Source organism: Rhineura floridana, chromosome 4 (assembly GCF_030035675.1).
Source record: "Rhineura floridana isolate rRhiFlo1 chromosome 4, rRhiFlo1.hap2, whole genome shotgun sequence".
In the NCBI taxonomy this organism is placed as follows: Eukaryota; Metazoa; Chordata; class Lepidosauria; order Squamata; family Rhineuridae; genus Rhineura; species Rhineura floridana.
The window spans coordinates 62,438,150-62,454,346 of NC_084483.1; the positions used below are offsets into that span (position 1 = coordinate 62,438,150).

Consider the following 16,197-nt stretch of genomic DNA (forward strand, 5'->3'; position numbering starts at 1 on the left):
GAGGATGCATGTTTTCAGCCTGCTGTGTTTATACCACTTCATTTAAGGCAAGGTGGGCACAGTCAATTAAAAACATAGAGCACACCTAGAATTTTGCTAGAATATATTTCACCTCCCACTGTTTTATCTTGTGCAAATTGAGACACTCCTGAGGTCCACTGGAGACTATTCTGCAGAATAGTCAGTGCCATTATTCCACAATTATTTTTGGAGTTTTTTAAAGTAAATTTTGCAAAGTGTTGCTGTACTTCACATATTCACAGAAATAGAAGCAAAAGAAAATGATTTCCTATAGAAACTTCACTAAAATTGCAAAGTAAATTAGACATATTTAAAGTGAACATCTGAACTATATTAACTGTCTTAATAATGTTGCTTCCTCCCTGATAAAACAAGATCAGCACAGCTCATGTCTTCTTTCTGTTATTTGGGCTGATTGCAGATTTTGCCACCACTCACCATATGCTCAGAGGCACATGTTCCCAAATTCTTCCAAGCTACACAGCAAGTGGATTGGACTGTGAGAGACCAACCCAAATTGTGTTTGCATTTTGACAAATTTGTAGGGCAGTCCAATATCTCAGAGAAGAGGTCAAGTCTCCTGATCCCCTGGTGCATTCACTCTAGCTGCCCAATTTCCCTGCTTTTTAAAGTTTGATAGAAATATCTGTGGGCTATAGGTAGGTTCTTAAACCGCAACTTTTTTTGCCTGCTAATGAATTTCTCTGCTTTTTAACCCAGGAGGTAAGAAATGGGATGATGTGCAAGTTTGCTGAGAATGGATTGATCATTTGCATGCTTATTGAGTTCAGTGGGATTTACTCCCCTGCAATCATGCTTAGGATAGGTGAAACTGACCACAGGGGATGGGGAGGGGAGGAGGAGGGAGGGGAGGAAGGGCAGAGGGGAGGAGGGGGATGGGAGCAGTCAGGAGGGGGAGGGGAGGAGGGCAGGTTTGATCATTTGCATGTTTATTTAGTTCAGTGGGATTTACTCTCAGGCAACCATGCTTAGGATAGGTAAAACTGACCGGGGGGGAAGGGAAGGAGGGCTGGAGTGGGCAGGGGAGGAGGAAGAAGGAAGAGGAGAGGGGAAGAGGAAGGGAGACGAAAGGAAAAAGAGGGGAAAGGCAGGTCTGATCATTTGCATGCTTATTGAGTTCAATGGGATTTACTCCTATGCAATCATAGTTAGGATAACTAAAACTTACCATGGGTGAGGAGGGGGAAGGGGAAGGGGTGGATTGGAGGGGGCAAAGAAAGGGGGAGGGGAGGACAGGTTTGATCATTTGCATGGTATTTACTCCCATGCAATCATGCTTAAGATAGGTAAAAGTGACCATGGGGAGGGGGAGGAGGAAGGGGAGGGGGAGGAGTGGAGTGGAAGGGGATGGGGAGGGAAGGGCAAGAGGGAGGGGATAGGAGGGAGGGGGAGGGAGGCTGTGTTTGATTGTTTGCATATTTTTGAGTTCAATGGGATTTATTTCTTTGCAATCATGTTTGAAAATGGAAATGGACTGCCTTCAAGTGGATTCTGACTTATCGTGACCCTATGAATAGGGCTTTCATGGTAAACGGTATTCAGAGGTGGTTTTACCATTGCTTTCCTCTGAGGCTGAGAGGCAGTGACTGGCCCAAGGTCACCCAGTGAGCTTCATAGCTGTGTGGCGATTCGAACCTTGGTCGCCCAGGTCGTAGTCCAACACTGACCCGGGGGAGGGGCAGGGAGGGTAGGAAGAGCGGGAGGGTAGGAGATTGGGTGGGTGGGCAATGGGCAGAGGGGAAGCCCCTTTCCTTTCCAAAAGAAAACATTGTGAACAGTATAATTACTTTTCAGTGTTTCCCCCACCTTTTTATTCTACAGCAGGCACATGTAGCCTCTCACCCAAACTTAACCCAAAGCTGGCCTTGACCACATCCACACCAGTCCTTTATTTCACTTTGGACAGTCATGGCTTCTCTCAAAGAATCCTGGGAAGTGTAGTTAGTGAAGGGTGCTGAGAGTTGCTAGGAGACACCCTGTTCCCCTCACAGACCTTCAATCAGAGTGGCTAACTGTTAAACCAGTCCAGCCCCTGGAGCTCTGTCGGTGGAATAGGAGTCTCCTCTCACCACCCTTCACAAACTACAGTTCCCAGGATTCTTTGGGGGAAGCTATGACTGTCTCAAGTGAAATCAAAGTCTGGTGTAGGTGTGGACCCCTGATTAGGCAAGCCCAGCAGCTGTGAGTCTGGATTTTAGAACACTGGCAGTTGGTTCTTACTGAGCATGCCCGACGTTACCATTCAGTCCAGTGCAAAATTTCTTAAATTAATTAAAAATGAGCCAGGTATTTTTTAAACTTTTAAACTGCAGAAGATGAAGGTCAGAGTATGGGGCAAGGTCAGTAGTAGGATTATAGGTACTCTGTGAACATGAGTGATTTTTAATTAATTTCAACAGATTATGGGAACTCTGACAGAAAAAAGTCCAAAAGGGCTCTGGGGTTTTTTCTTTCTTTTTAGACTTTGAACTCCCAATTCTCTCTGACTGTTTTGTGTATCGCCATGAAAATGTAGAGGGTTGTTAAGCAAGTGTTTCTGAGTTCAGGAATATAAGTTTTGTAAGGTTTTGTTTTGAAATGAGTTTATAGGAAACATCAGAATGGCATGGGGGTATTTTTAATTTAACATTGCAGAATGTGAAAAATCCACGCTGGCTATAGTATACAGCCACTCTTCTGGCTGTATAATTCTAAACCTCAACACTGGCAAGAATTCATCTGGACTATTTTATTTATTTTGGGTACACTTGAAACAATGTCAGTTTTTTTATGTAAATCACTTTGGGTCACTTCTGTGAGAAAAGCAAATATAATAAACAATAATAAATTGGAATGTATTCCATGAAACACTATGAAAAGCAACTATCAGGAAACCATGAAGGAACTCACCTTGCTTAACCAGCAGAAATTAATATTTAAAGTGGAACTGGGGAAGCATGTCAGAAAGAAGAGAGTGAGCAATAATACAACTTGCTCTCCTCATTGAAGCATAACCAGCAAAGGTGTTGAACTACACAGAAGGAGATTTAGTTAAACACTTGAAGAGATCACTATAATGATGACTGAGGAAAGAATAACTTCTTCCAGTGGGTCCTTATCACTCATATTTGTATTCTACTTTCTTTAAGGAGCACAGGATGGTGTACATGGTGATCACAGCAGGGTGTAATGCAGGGTTTTTCAGACTCTCTACCCCTACGGCCCACTTGAGATGATTGAAAATTGTTGAGATTCATAAGTCACAAAATGGTGGGGCTGGGGCACAGCCACTGACGAAATGGAAGAAGAGGCTGACAGTTACTGACATAATTTTATACCGATATCTTTTTGAAAATGGCTAAATGTTTTGCTTACAGCGTGTTCTTTATGGCAAGCAGTTCTATAGCTCGCAATTCCTCATGCTAAAACATTTCCTCTGGAGGTATTGTGACTTAGCCTCCCTATTCTAGGCAGAATTTGCCAGTCCAGAGCCACTAAGTGGAGAAAGCTTTTTTTCTTATATTACCCCCGCCACCATGGCTCTCAAAAGTATTTCCCACCATCTCTTACGCTCAAGATTCTACAACAAATGCTCTTACCATAAATGGAGCAAGAAGTGCCAGATGTACAAGCTAGATTTAGAAAAAGAGGTGCCAGAGTTCATATCGCAAACATACGTTGGATAATGGAATGGACAAGGAATGTCAGAAGGAAAGTGATCTGGAATTTTTAATAATAAACTAATAAACTATATATTCTTTAGGAATAATGAAGTTATAATATATTAATAGGTAAATCAAAGCTAAAAAATCTCTTTGTCTCTGCTTGATGCTGTTTCTTTGGGGTCCCTTCTTGGAATGTTCAGTATGCTGGGACAGCAAGGCCAGGAGATAAGATAAAGGGAGTAAGATCCTGGTACAGCAGCCTCAGTGTCTCCAAAGGGTCAGCTTTGGAATGTATTAGGTCATAGAAGGGTACTAGAATTTCTGAGTATTATCTGGTTGGCTAGATTTTAATGTAAGCAGCATAATGCCTAGGTAATACCTATGTGTAACTTTTGGATTGGAAGATGCTAATTTATTTGTCTTGGAGGGTATAAAAATGTGGACATCAGTGCCATGTGGCAGAGCTCCACCGAACATCATGGGAAACTGACTTCCTGTACATTTCCTTAGTAAATAAAGGCCTACCTTTTTGCTGCAAGCCTGTGTCCTCGATTTCTTCAGCACCCCCGGTCCATCGGACACCCTGTGCTTTATAGATTACAGCAAAGCCTTTGACTGTGTAGATCATGAAAAACTATGGAATGCTTTAAAAGAAATGGGGGTGCCACTGCATCTGATTGTCTTGATGTGCAACCTATACTCTGGACAAGAGGCTACTGTAAGGACAGAATATGGAGAAACCAGTTGGTTCCCCATCAGAAAGGGTGTGAGACAGGGGTGTATTTTATCACCCTAATTAATAATAATAATAATAATAATAAAATTTAATTTATGTGTCGCCTATCTGGCCGATGGCCACTCTAGGCGACGTACATGTAAACAGTTAAAACACAATGCGATAAAATACATTAATACAATATATAAACAATACAGCAGCAACAACAATACTAGTGCAGGGTAAGAGGCATTTCAGTCATAGAAGTTAACCCTCCCCGGAAATCCCAAAGGCCTGTTGAAAGAGCCAGGTCTTTAAGGCTTTACGAAATACATTTAGGGAAGAGGCGTGCCGTAGATCTTGTGGGAGGGAGTTTCAGAGGTTTAATCTATACACAGAACATATCATATGGAAAGCAGAATTGGACCAAGATGAAGGAGGTGTGAAAATTGGAGGGAGAAATATCAATAATTTAAGATATGCAGACAATACTACTGCTAGCAGAAACCAGTAATGATTTGAAATGAATGCTGATGAAAGTTAAAGAAGAAAGCACAAAAGCAGAACCACAGCTGCACTTCAAGAAGACTAAAGTAATGACAACAGAAGATTTATGTAACTTTAAAGTTGACAAGTGAATGGTAAACTATGAAAACTACCACTGTGCATGAACACACATGTAAAACCATAAGTTGCCATTTGCATGCTGGGAGGAGGAGGAGGAGGAAATTGAAATGCCATGGAAAGAGGGAGTGCTACCAGGCCTAACACCTAGAATAGGCCTAGAACAAACTGAGCATACTTGGTTGCCAAGTAACCAGAAGGAGTGGAAATGTTAAATTAGGAGGCGTGGTCATTAGGAAACTGCATGATTGATCCTTCCGCTCAGTGTAAATAGAAAACACTGTGTTTGCAGCTGGTACTGAACCCTTACTGTGGACGGTGCAAATAGAAAATGGAGGTAAAAACAGTGTCTTTAGTACGAAGTAATGCTCCTGTGTGGATACCTATAACTCTTGTGTGTACCCTGATTGTCTCCTCTAAATCAAAGCAATAATCCAATACAGTATAGTTTACTTGCTGTGGTGGTGAGCAAACACCACTGATTTCTTCTAATTCTCTCCAGACAGCGCTTTGTGATATATTAATTGATAACCCCAGAGTCATTTCTGTTCTTTACCATTGTGCTTCTCAAATGGAATTATTTATCAAAGTTGTGTTGTCATTTTTGCTGAAACTTTCTCACAAGGAAAATGTCTTCAGTCTATCTACTTTTGTTTGCTAAACAATCAACTAAGTACCTAGGTAGATTTTTAATTTTATTTTTAAAGAGAGCCTTTGCAATGCAAGAACACTGTTTCCACTAGATGGCTCTCATTTTCAAAAAGATACGTTTCATATTTTAAAATGGTGACTGAATTTTGGGACTGCAGCAATTTGAGCTGATACCTTTCTGACTTGGGCAAGATAAATGTGAACAGGACAGAGAACTGTAAATTTATATAAAAGGCACTGCTTCTGTTGTAGCTTGTACAATTATACAGGTAGTGCATCAGTTTTGTAGGGTAAACATGTAGAAAGAGCCACTTTTCTCTTTAAAATAGTACAGCGATCCAATCTTTTCTTACTCACTGCTCATATTTATTTTTAAGGGGAAAGGAGATTATTTTTGCACAAGCACACCATTCAAAAGTAATCCAATATGCAAGTATTTTTCACTTGAATATCCAAGTTAAAAATAAATACCTGCCCAAACTCAAGCACAGCAGTCAAATATTCTGACTGCTAGCCTTAGAATACGAATTAATATACATTTGCTTGATAGGTAGGGTACAAAGAATTTAGGACAACATTGATGATCTGTCAAATGTGCCTTTATAGCAGGGATGGGGAACTTCCAGATGGTGTTGGACTCGACCTTCCCAGCTAGCATAGCCAGTGGTCAAGAATGATGGGAGTTATAGTCCAGCAACAGCTGGAGGGCCGTAGGTTCCCTATCCCTCCTTTATAATTTACTTGTAGTGGTGTGAAAGTACCGGAGCATGTGTCAGATTTTCTTTTTATGTTATATAGTCCTATGTATGATGGGCTGTAGAAATGAGTCCCCAGCTAGTCAGAGCTTGTGTTAAATCTCTTTCACAGAAAAGGGCTGAATGAATGGGTTTGGTTTAGGCTTTGTATACTGTAGATTGTTAAAAGGTATACGTAAAGATATACTTCTAAACGTATGGGGATGGATCCAGAGGCGCATCCCTGGAAGAAATTCTGACAACTGTTGTGCAAGAACACGCAGGCAACATTGTGTACTGCCTTATTAGTTTATGTGTTTTTTTGGTTAAAGACATCTGTAAGCTGCAGTATAACATTAAGTTCTCTGGACAGCTTGCAATAAATAGCTATCATGTCTCTGAAGAAGTCAAGGGTGCAAGACTCCGTACAAGAGACTGAGAGATGCCTTGTGCAAACAAAAGCACACTCGGGATTTCAGTTATCTTTCCTCATGGAAGGTGCCTAAGGTCAATGACAAAAAGCCCTTCTGTATGCAGAAGAGCTCACCTTGATCTAGTTAGTTCATTTGGGTTTGTTGTTGCTGCTGTTTTACTCTGGCTATAGATTTATATTTAATACCTATTTTTATTTATTTGTAATGATCTAATTGGCTAAACAATACATTTTTGGCATATGAGGCAAGACACATTTACAAAAAGGGCAAGACATATCCTGTGCTCCACCCAATGTCCTATACATAATGAGAGGGTTTATGTGATCCCAAGTCTCACATCTGTGCCCCACCCTACACAACTTTGTACACCAGAAAAAGAACCTTGAACTTGGCCCAGTAGTAAATGGGCAGCCAGTACAATTCTTTCAGCAGTGGGGTGACATGTTGGTGATACCCTGACCCAGTGAGCAGTCTCGCCACCACATTTTGCACCAGCTGCAACTTCCGGACCAACCTCAAGGGCAGCCCCACATAGAGCACATTACAGTAATCCAGCCTGGAGATTACCAGTGTGTGGACAACATGGTCAGGCTATCCCAGTCCACAAATGTCTTATCAGCCGAAACTGGTAAAAGGCACTCCTAGCCATGGAGATCACCTGGGCCTCTAGCAACAAAGATGGATCCTGGAGCACCCCCAGACTACAAACCTTCTCTTTCAGAGGGAGGACAACCCCATCCAAAGCAGGCAACCGACCAACCGTCTGAACTTGGGAACCACCAATCCACAGCACCTCCTTCTTGATAGGATTCAGACTGAATTTATTGGACCTCATCCAGCCCACCACCGAGTCCAGGCACTGGTCCAGAGCTTGCATGGCCTCTCCCAATTCAGATGTTACAGAGAAATAGAGCTGGGCATCTTCAGCATACTGCTAACACCTTGCCACAAATCTCCTGATGACTGCTCCCAAGGGATTCATATAGATGTTAAACAACATGGGGGACAAGATGGTACCCTGAGGCACCCCACAGCTCAACTGCCAGGGGGCCAAAAGACAATCACCCAATGCTATCCTTTGAGAGCGACCTTGGAGATAGGATTGGAACCACTGTAAAACAGTGCCTCCAATACCCATTTTACCAAGTCGGCCCAGAAGGATACCATGGTCAATGGTATGAAAAGCCACTGAGAGATCAAGTAAGAATAACAGGGTCGCACTCCCCCTGTCCTTATCCCGATAAAGGTCATCCATCATGGTAACCAAGGCCAATTCAGTCCCATAACCAGGCCTGAACCCAGACTGGGATGGGTCAAGATAATCTGTTTCATCCAAGAGTACTTGCAATTGCTGCGCCACAACCCTCTCAATCAACCTCCCTAAAAAGGGGGTATTTGCAACCGGTTGATAGTTGTCATAAACCAATGGGTCCAGGGTGGGCTTTTTTAGGAGTGGTTGGATCACCGCCTCTTCCAAGGCAGCTGGAGCCACTCCCTCCCACAATGATGGACTGACCACACTCTGGATCCACTTGGTCAACCCCCCTTGGCAAGCTTTAATAAGCCAAGAAGGGCAAGGGTCGTTGCTGGCTGCATCATTGCAAGCACCTTGTCTACGTCATCAGGCCACATCAACTGAAACCGTTCCCAAGAAGTTGCAGCAGATGTTGCACTGGACACCTCATTGGGGACTACAGTAGATGTGGATGGGGCATCAAGACTGCTACGGAGGCGAGCAACTTTACCCTCAAAGTGCCTTGCAAACAATTCACAGTGGGCCTCCAAAGGATCTAAAATGCCATTTCCTGGAGTTGATGTCAACAGACTCCTGACAATACGGAAAAGCTCCACTGGATGGCTACTTGAGGATGCGATGGAGGCACAGAAGTGGGCCTTCTTTGCTGCCCTCACCGCCACACAGTAGGCACAGTTATGATGTTTTACTTGTGCCCGATCAGCCTCACAGCACATCTTTTGCCGCTTGTGCTCTAGCAGTCGTCCAGCCTGTTTCATTGCTCTTAGCTCACTGGTGTACCAAGGTGCAAACCAGGCTCCACAATGCCAGAGAGGGCGCTCGGGGGCAACTGTGTCAAGAGCCCGACGCGCCTCGCTGTTCCACAGAATGACAAGGGCTTCAACAGGGTCACCTGTTCTATCTACTGGGAACTCCCCCAGGGCATTCAGGAATCCTGTGGATTCCATTAGGCTCTGGGGGCAGACCATCTTAATCTGTCCACCATCCCTGCAGGGAAGGATCGGAGCCATAAGTCTGAACTTCACCAGGAAGTGGTCTGACCATGACAATAGGGTGACATTCAACCCCCATCTCCAGACCACCCCTTCTTCCATCTGGAGCAAAAACCAAGTCGAGGGTGTGCCCTGCCCTATGTGTCAGGCCAGTGACAACTTGAAATTGGGGTGGCAGCACCCATGTTTCTCCATACTAAGACTCCTCCTGAACACCTGATATGGACCCAACACAAGCCCACCAACAAAGCCTGCTGGAGCCAATTGTCCCAGAAGGCCTCTGCAAAACTGGGAACAGTCATACCCACTCAAACCTTTTCACACAGGACCCATTTACTCCCCCTCTTGCCTCACACCCAGGGAGGGCCAGCCTTCTGCCAGTTACAGACTCTGACTCTGAAGGCATCTGGTGTCTTTCTCCTACCATTCAATTCACTGCACAGGCTCTCACGCTTTGCAGGAGCTACACATGCACCACACACCCTCCCCACCACCAATCTCCTCTAGATTGGTTTAACAGAATTTTTTTTAAAAAAGGTAATAGAAGGGGGGTAGCTCCCTCGCCCTCGGGACTCCCTAAAGGACTCCCCAAGGGGCAATCCCCTTTGGTGTCGTCCCTTTGGTGGTGACCCCACCGGCAACAGAGCTGCCGCCCAAGGGCAGCTGGGCTTTTATGCCTGCTGACCCAGCCAGCAGCTGATGCAAGAGGCTGCAAGTTTAACTGCAGCCTCTCTCTGGAGCCAAGGTCAGGCAGGGGGTCCCAGTCCTTGCAGCACTTAGTAGGGACTTCAGCTGTCTCAGGGAACAGCACCCCAAAGGAGCGAGCAGCAAGCACCCAGATGCTCAGATACTCACTCCCAGGGCAGGTCTTCTCCAGTCCCCCTAGTCCTGCAGCTGTTCCTGAAGTCATGTTCCTAAAGTGTGTATCATAAAAAGAAGGAATGAGGGCTGCAATCCCCAGTGAACAAACTAATTTACCAGTTTTGTAAAATGTTCTGTGGAATGGGTGGCCAAATAAAGAGATGCTCAGTGCTGGAGATGTCTGAGGAAATGTGCACAGTTCTTGGGATCAGCATAATAACGATCAATAATAGCAGCATGTTAACTGAAACCAAGCGATACCTAGCCCATGTTAACACCAACACTTTTCCTGAGACACACCTTGGGAAGAAAGGAAGTTGCCTTATCCCGAGTCAGACCAGTGGTCCATCTAGCTCAGTATCATCTACGCTGACTGGCAGTGGGTCTCCAGGGTTTCAGGCAGGAGTCTCTCCCAGCCCTACTTGGAGATGCCGGGGATTGAACTTGGGATCTTCTGCATGCAAGGCAGATGCTCTACCACTGAGCTATGGATCTTCCCCAAAGCAGCAGCTGCTGTTGTTCACAGGGCCAGCCCTAGGATAAAAAGTGCCCTGTGCGAGGAGTGCTTTTGCCCTCCCGTCAGCTTTGCAGGACCACACAGAAGGTTTATGGAGCTTGGTAGAGGTGTGATGTTGGGGGCCCTGCTGCCGTCCTCTCCAAAGATACATGCTTGTGTGTACCAAGCTTGGCCTTGGGATCAAGCAGAAGGACAGATGTGCTTCATTTTTGCTCACATGGGGTAAGGGAAAAGGAATTGGATTGTGCTTCTCCTGAGTACCTCCTCCAAATTCCAAAACCTTTCTGGCAGAGCTTTCTGCTTCCTGGGGCTCAGTCTCATGGGTCTTTTGGTTGTGGCCTGCTGTTGGCTTGTTCTACTAATGGGGCTGGCCCTACACCACTCCAGTGTCTTTCCCTATAGAATGCCACAGAAAATTACTCTCCAGTGGTACCTTGCCTAAAAATCTTAGGTGGCATTCACTCACGCACTCACTCCTTGAACTCTTTCCCTGGCAGCATGGAGATCTGATTTTTACCGAGCGGAAATGACATCAAAGTGGAAATTTATATACTTTAAAGCTAATTGAAGGAAGGGCATTTTTGTAGTTCGTACCCAAACAATCTGTAGAACCTTGGAAAAAAGGTTACAAACATTTGCTTTTTGCCATCCTAGCTCACTGTAGACAGTACATTTAAAAGAAACACACAGCCACTGAACACAGCTTGATGCCCCCCCTCACCTTGGCACCCCAGGCAACCACCCAGCTTGCCCACCCCTAAGGCTGGCTCTAGTTGTTCATACCACATGCTAGGAAATGTAAATGATTATCATTCTACTCTGGATTTGGTTGTGGGAAAGGTCAATTCATTACTCAGTTCTTTGCCATATTCCACATGATGTTTGACCAGACGTTGGACAGGACATTAAACCTTTACTCTGGTATAGTTCCACTGGCTAGAAAGTCCCCCCTCGCTACAGCCACCTTAGCTGCTGCTCCCAAAAGCTGCAACAAACTTGTAGCCTGAGAAGGGCTGTTTCAGTCATCACAGCGCAGTCCTTCTAGTCAGCAGCGCTAATTGGCACACAATCCCTGCTGCTTCTTTATTTGGCAAGATGGGTCTCTTACTCATGATTAGTTCTGTTGCTGATCCGTATGAGAGTGAACTACACTGAATTGCACTGACATCAGTAGGACTGTGGCAAAGTAAGATATCCCCTGATTTTGACGTGTATATCTTTTTCAGTAAAAGTATGTTAGTGCAGATAGTTTTTATCAACGATGAACTTCAAGAGATCCTTAAGAGTTTTACATTGTGTTACAAATAAATGAGTGCAAACAATGTGTGCCTTGCACTAGTCTAGAATGCATACTGAAAGGGCTGCTTCTCTTGTCAAAATGCACATTTCCCCAATTGCTGATTTAATCAACAGTTTAAACAGCTTTGTGCCATTCTCTCAGAAGCTCTTGGAATTAGAGACTGTGTCCATGACTGAGCGACATCCTGAGCCTTTTCATACTCCCTGAGACAACCGTCTTACAGAGAACAGCTGACATTATGACATGCCCACAAGCAAGTAACATTTGCTGTTTTCCCACCCCCACTTTTTGACATCACCCGTCTCAATATCAAGTGAATAGCTGTCAATTTCAAGGTTAAGGCGCTGAGCTGCTGCATCGCAAAAGTCTTCCAGCACACAATGGACAGCCTCTGTGATGTTGTATGGCACTGACTTGGCAAACTTCATTTTGCTGTTGACAATCACACTTCCATTGCAGAAGTTCAGTATTTCCAGTTGCTGGAATCCTGTAAGGTTGGACTGTAAGTAAGGAAGGAGCTGCAAAAAGGAAAGAAAAAAAGAAAAGCATTTTTACTTTAAATCCCCTATCAATGCCTACATGCCCTTAATTTCTCTTATATTCACCTTCCATTTGGGGGAGCATAAATCATTCACTCTTTTTCACTGACTATATTAGCAGACTTTACATCTGCTACCAGGTTAAATTTCTCAGTTAATCTTTTGCCGTCGCTCTAGTTGGATCTTTTTCAATAATCTATTAAGATAGAGTGCAGTTTTCCTTCTAATTAGATTTCATAAGCTGCAATCCAGTTAAAAAAGAAATCAGTGGGACTTATGCATGTTTAAACGTGAAATGCAGCCATAGGTGAGGCAGCTCTATGGTTTCAAGTAGGCTTTGCACATTGTTGGTTATAAAGAGTGCCTTGGATATTTACAGTCCGCCTGCCAAAGTCAACAATAAGTATCAGTGTATACTGGAAGCTCTGCGTTACACAGTCAGTTATTGAACATGTTTTTCCAGGCTAATGAAGGACATTATTTATTTAACAAAATTTATATACTGCTTAACCAACAAAGGTGTCTATGGTTTACATAGAACCATCTAAAATATTCATTAAAGATACTGATGAGAACAAACATTAAAAACAAGCCGACTTCAACATTAATATAAACAAAAAAAAGTAAATATATTTTCAAAGGTTCTTCTAATTTTAGTAGCACACTGCAGCACATGACAATACTTTATCTATCACTTAGGAAACTTGGGTATGTTGTTATTTTGTTTGATAACTCATGATGTATTTTCATAGGACTAACTGTAAATCCAGTATATGAATTCAAGTCTTGGGTGTAACAGTGGACCAAAGTAGACATGGTGGCTGTGGAAACAAGTTTCTTTTTGTAAGCTTACCCTGTTCACTGTTCACATATAAAGCAAGGGGTTAATGGGTTTTATTATAACAGTAAGCGTGCTGTAGAGGGGTGCTGAACCCTTCCCACCTTATTTCTCATCAGCTGATTGTTCTGAACTGGCTTAATTTTGGTATCAGAGCTGAGAGTATCTGATTATAAGGAAGTAAAGCCAGGGGGGAGGACTCAGCACCCCTCTCCAACACACTCCTTTTCATGTTATAGGAACTTCACCCCGTTTCATTTGGCCCTTAAACAGCAAGACATTTGGGGGTTGCATGCTGGGGAAGGCAGCATCATTCCTTGGGTGCATCTCAACCATCACCATAAAGGAACAGACTAAGTCTCCCTCTCCCACTGGGGCTCTGTCCCAAGCACCTAAACATAAGAACATAAGCACATAAGAAGAGCCTGCTGGATCAGGCCAGTGGCCCATCTAGTCCAGCATCCTGTTCTCACAGTGGCCAACCAGGTGCCTGGGGGAAGCCCGCAAGCAGGACCCGAGTGCAAGAACACTCTCCCCTCCTGAGGCTTCCGGCAACTGGTTTTCAGAAGCATGCTGCCTCTGACTAGGGTGGCACAGCACAGCCATCATGGCTAGTAGCCATTGATAGCCCTGTCCTCCATGAATTTGTCTAATCTTCTTTTAAAGCCGTCCAAGCTGGTGGCCATTACTGCATCTTGTGGGAGCAAATTCCATAGTTTAACTATGCGCTGAGTAAAGAAGTACTTCCTTTTGTCTGTCCTGAATCTTCCAACATTCAGCTTCTTTGAATGTCCACGAGTTCTAGTATTATGAGAGAGGGAGAAGAACTTTTCTCTATCCACTTTCTCAATGCCATGCATAATTTTATACACTTCTATCATGTCTCCTCTGACCCGCCTTTTCTCTAAACTAAAAAGCCCCAAATGCTGCAACCTTTCCTCGTAAGGGAGTCGCTCCATCCCCTTGATCATTCTGGTTGCCCTCTTCTGAACCTTTTCCAACTCTATAATATCCTTTTTGAGATGAGGCGACCAGAACTGTACACAGTATTCCAAATGCGGCCGCACCATAGATTTATACAACGGCATTATGATATCGGCTGTTTTATTTTCAATACCTTTCCTAATTATCGCTAGCATGGAATTTGCCTTTTTCACAGCTGCCGCACACTGGGTCGACATTTTCATCGTGCTGTCCACTACAACCCCGAGGTCTCTCTCCTGGTCGGTCACCGCCAGTTCAGACCCCATGAGCGTATATGTGAAATTAAGATTTTTTGCTCCAATATGCATAATTTTACACTTGTTTATATTGAATTGCATTTGCCATTTTTCTGCCCATTCACTCAGTTTGGAGAGGTCTTTTTGGAGCTCTTCGCAATCCCTTTTTGTTTTAACAACCCTGAACAATTCAGTGTCATCAGCAAACTTGGCCACTTCACTGCTCACTCCTAATTCTAGGTCATAAATGAACAAGTTGAAAAGTACAGGTCCCAATACCGATCCTTGAGGGACTCCACTTTCTACAGCCCTCCATTGGGAGAACTGTCCGTTTATTCCTACTCTCTGCTTTCTGCTTCTTAACCAATTTCTTATCCACAAGAGGACCTCTGCCAGAGGGATTGCCAGAGAGAAGGTATTTTAACTCCTCCCACATAGCAGAGCCCAGCAGGCATGAGAAGATAGGGACTCTCTTTTTGGTGTGCAGGAAGGAAAGGCAGCATCAGAAGACAGAAAGTATGGCATTCCTTGAACTACCATTGCTGTCACTGATGACTCTTGCTGCCACTGGAGGGAATGCTCCTTTGACATTCTCCTAAGTTGTGCTTGAGGGAGTGAGGGGGGTGGAAGTATAACTAATTAGAGCCTTGAGGGGGAATAGCTTCCCCAAGGAGCCTCTATCCCTTCCAACTTCATGAAAATTCAGTAGCATTTTAGTGGAAATTTCTATGCACTTTTACCTTATATACACATTTTTGCAGAGCAATTTTCCTTAATATAATGTATTTTTGTATGCTACTTTCACTAATATATGGTTCACTAACATATTTTTATGCACACCTTACCCTAGTGTATGGAATGTTGTACACATTACTTAGCTGGAGAACTGCATTGCAAAATTCAAAGAAGTGCAAATTTCAACAGATCGCTGTGCTTTCTTCTTGCATTGTTTTGGAAAGTGCAAATTAGATAGATTCGCGATATAGTGCAAACTGAATTGAATTTCTCTCTCATCCCTATTCACGGTGTTGGGTTAAGTACCACTTTTCTTCTTAAAGTGCTTTTCATTATTTGGTGTTTGTTACAGTTAACTTGCGGAATGGCAGGAACAAAATACTTATAGAAGGATAACACTTTTTAACAGCCCTACATGCATTTTTTTTTTTAAAAAAAATCCATTTGCCACCTACCAGCTGTATGAATTGCTGTTCAAGTGCTTTGTATTCTGTGGAACTTCTATTGAAGAGGTCATCTGAAAAGCGCATGTTGGTTACTCTCAAGCTGAAGAACACTACTAACTCTTTGCCTTTGGCTGCAGTTGTCATGGAGCTTGTTGTGATGTACTTCAGCGGAGGAACTGGAGTCATATCTGGGGTTTCTGGCAGTGCATAGTAGCCACTTCCACCCTCACGGATGGTTGCTGGACTCATGATGTCAACTATGTCTAGTTCAGTAGCAACATCCTGCACTCCCACATCAAATGCAGTAGGGGTACCGCTGTCTGTCGCTACCCACACAGAGCTTGTTGCTTCAAAAGACTGGACAATGACAACTGAGGGGCCACTGGTACTCCCTGCTGGCAATAAAATGATCTGATCTGTGGGCCCCAAAATATCATCTTCAGGAAGAGAGGTGGGGAGAGCAGGAGAATAAGTGAAGTATGGCATAGTATTCATTGGGGCTAAAATGTCATCACCTGAAGATTCTAGTTGATCTGTAATCTTTACATCTGAAAAGGAAACAAAATGTTGAACAACGTCACTATAGATAATAGACATTTAAGGTTTGTTGTGGAAAATGGAGAGGTGGAATTGTTTGTCTACTAAAGCGT

General features: G+C 43.6%; 1 protein-coding gene across 1 annotated transcript in view; it reads right to left on the reverse strand.

The window, feature by feature from the left end:
• Positions 1-16,197, reverse strand: part of IMPG1 (interphotoreceptor matrix proteoglycan 1) — a 111,001-nt gene that overhangs the window by 14,083 nt on the left and 80,721 nt on the right. The window contains 2 exon segments of the mRNA XM_061626070.1: positions 12,068-12,287; positions 15,557-16,095. Coding sequence (XP_061482054.1) covers positions 12,068-12,287; positions 15,557-16,095 — 759 coding nt within the window.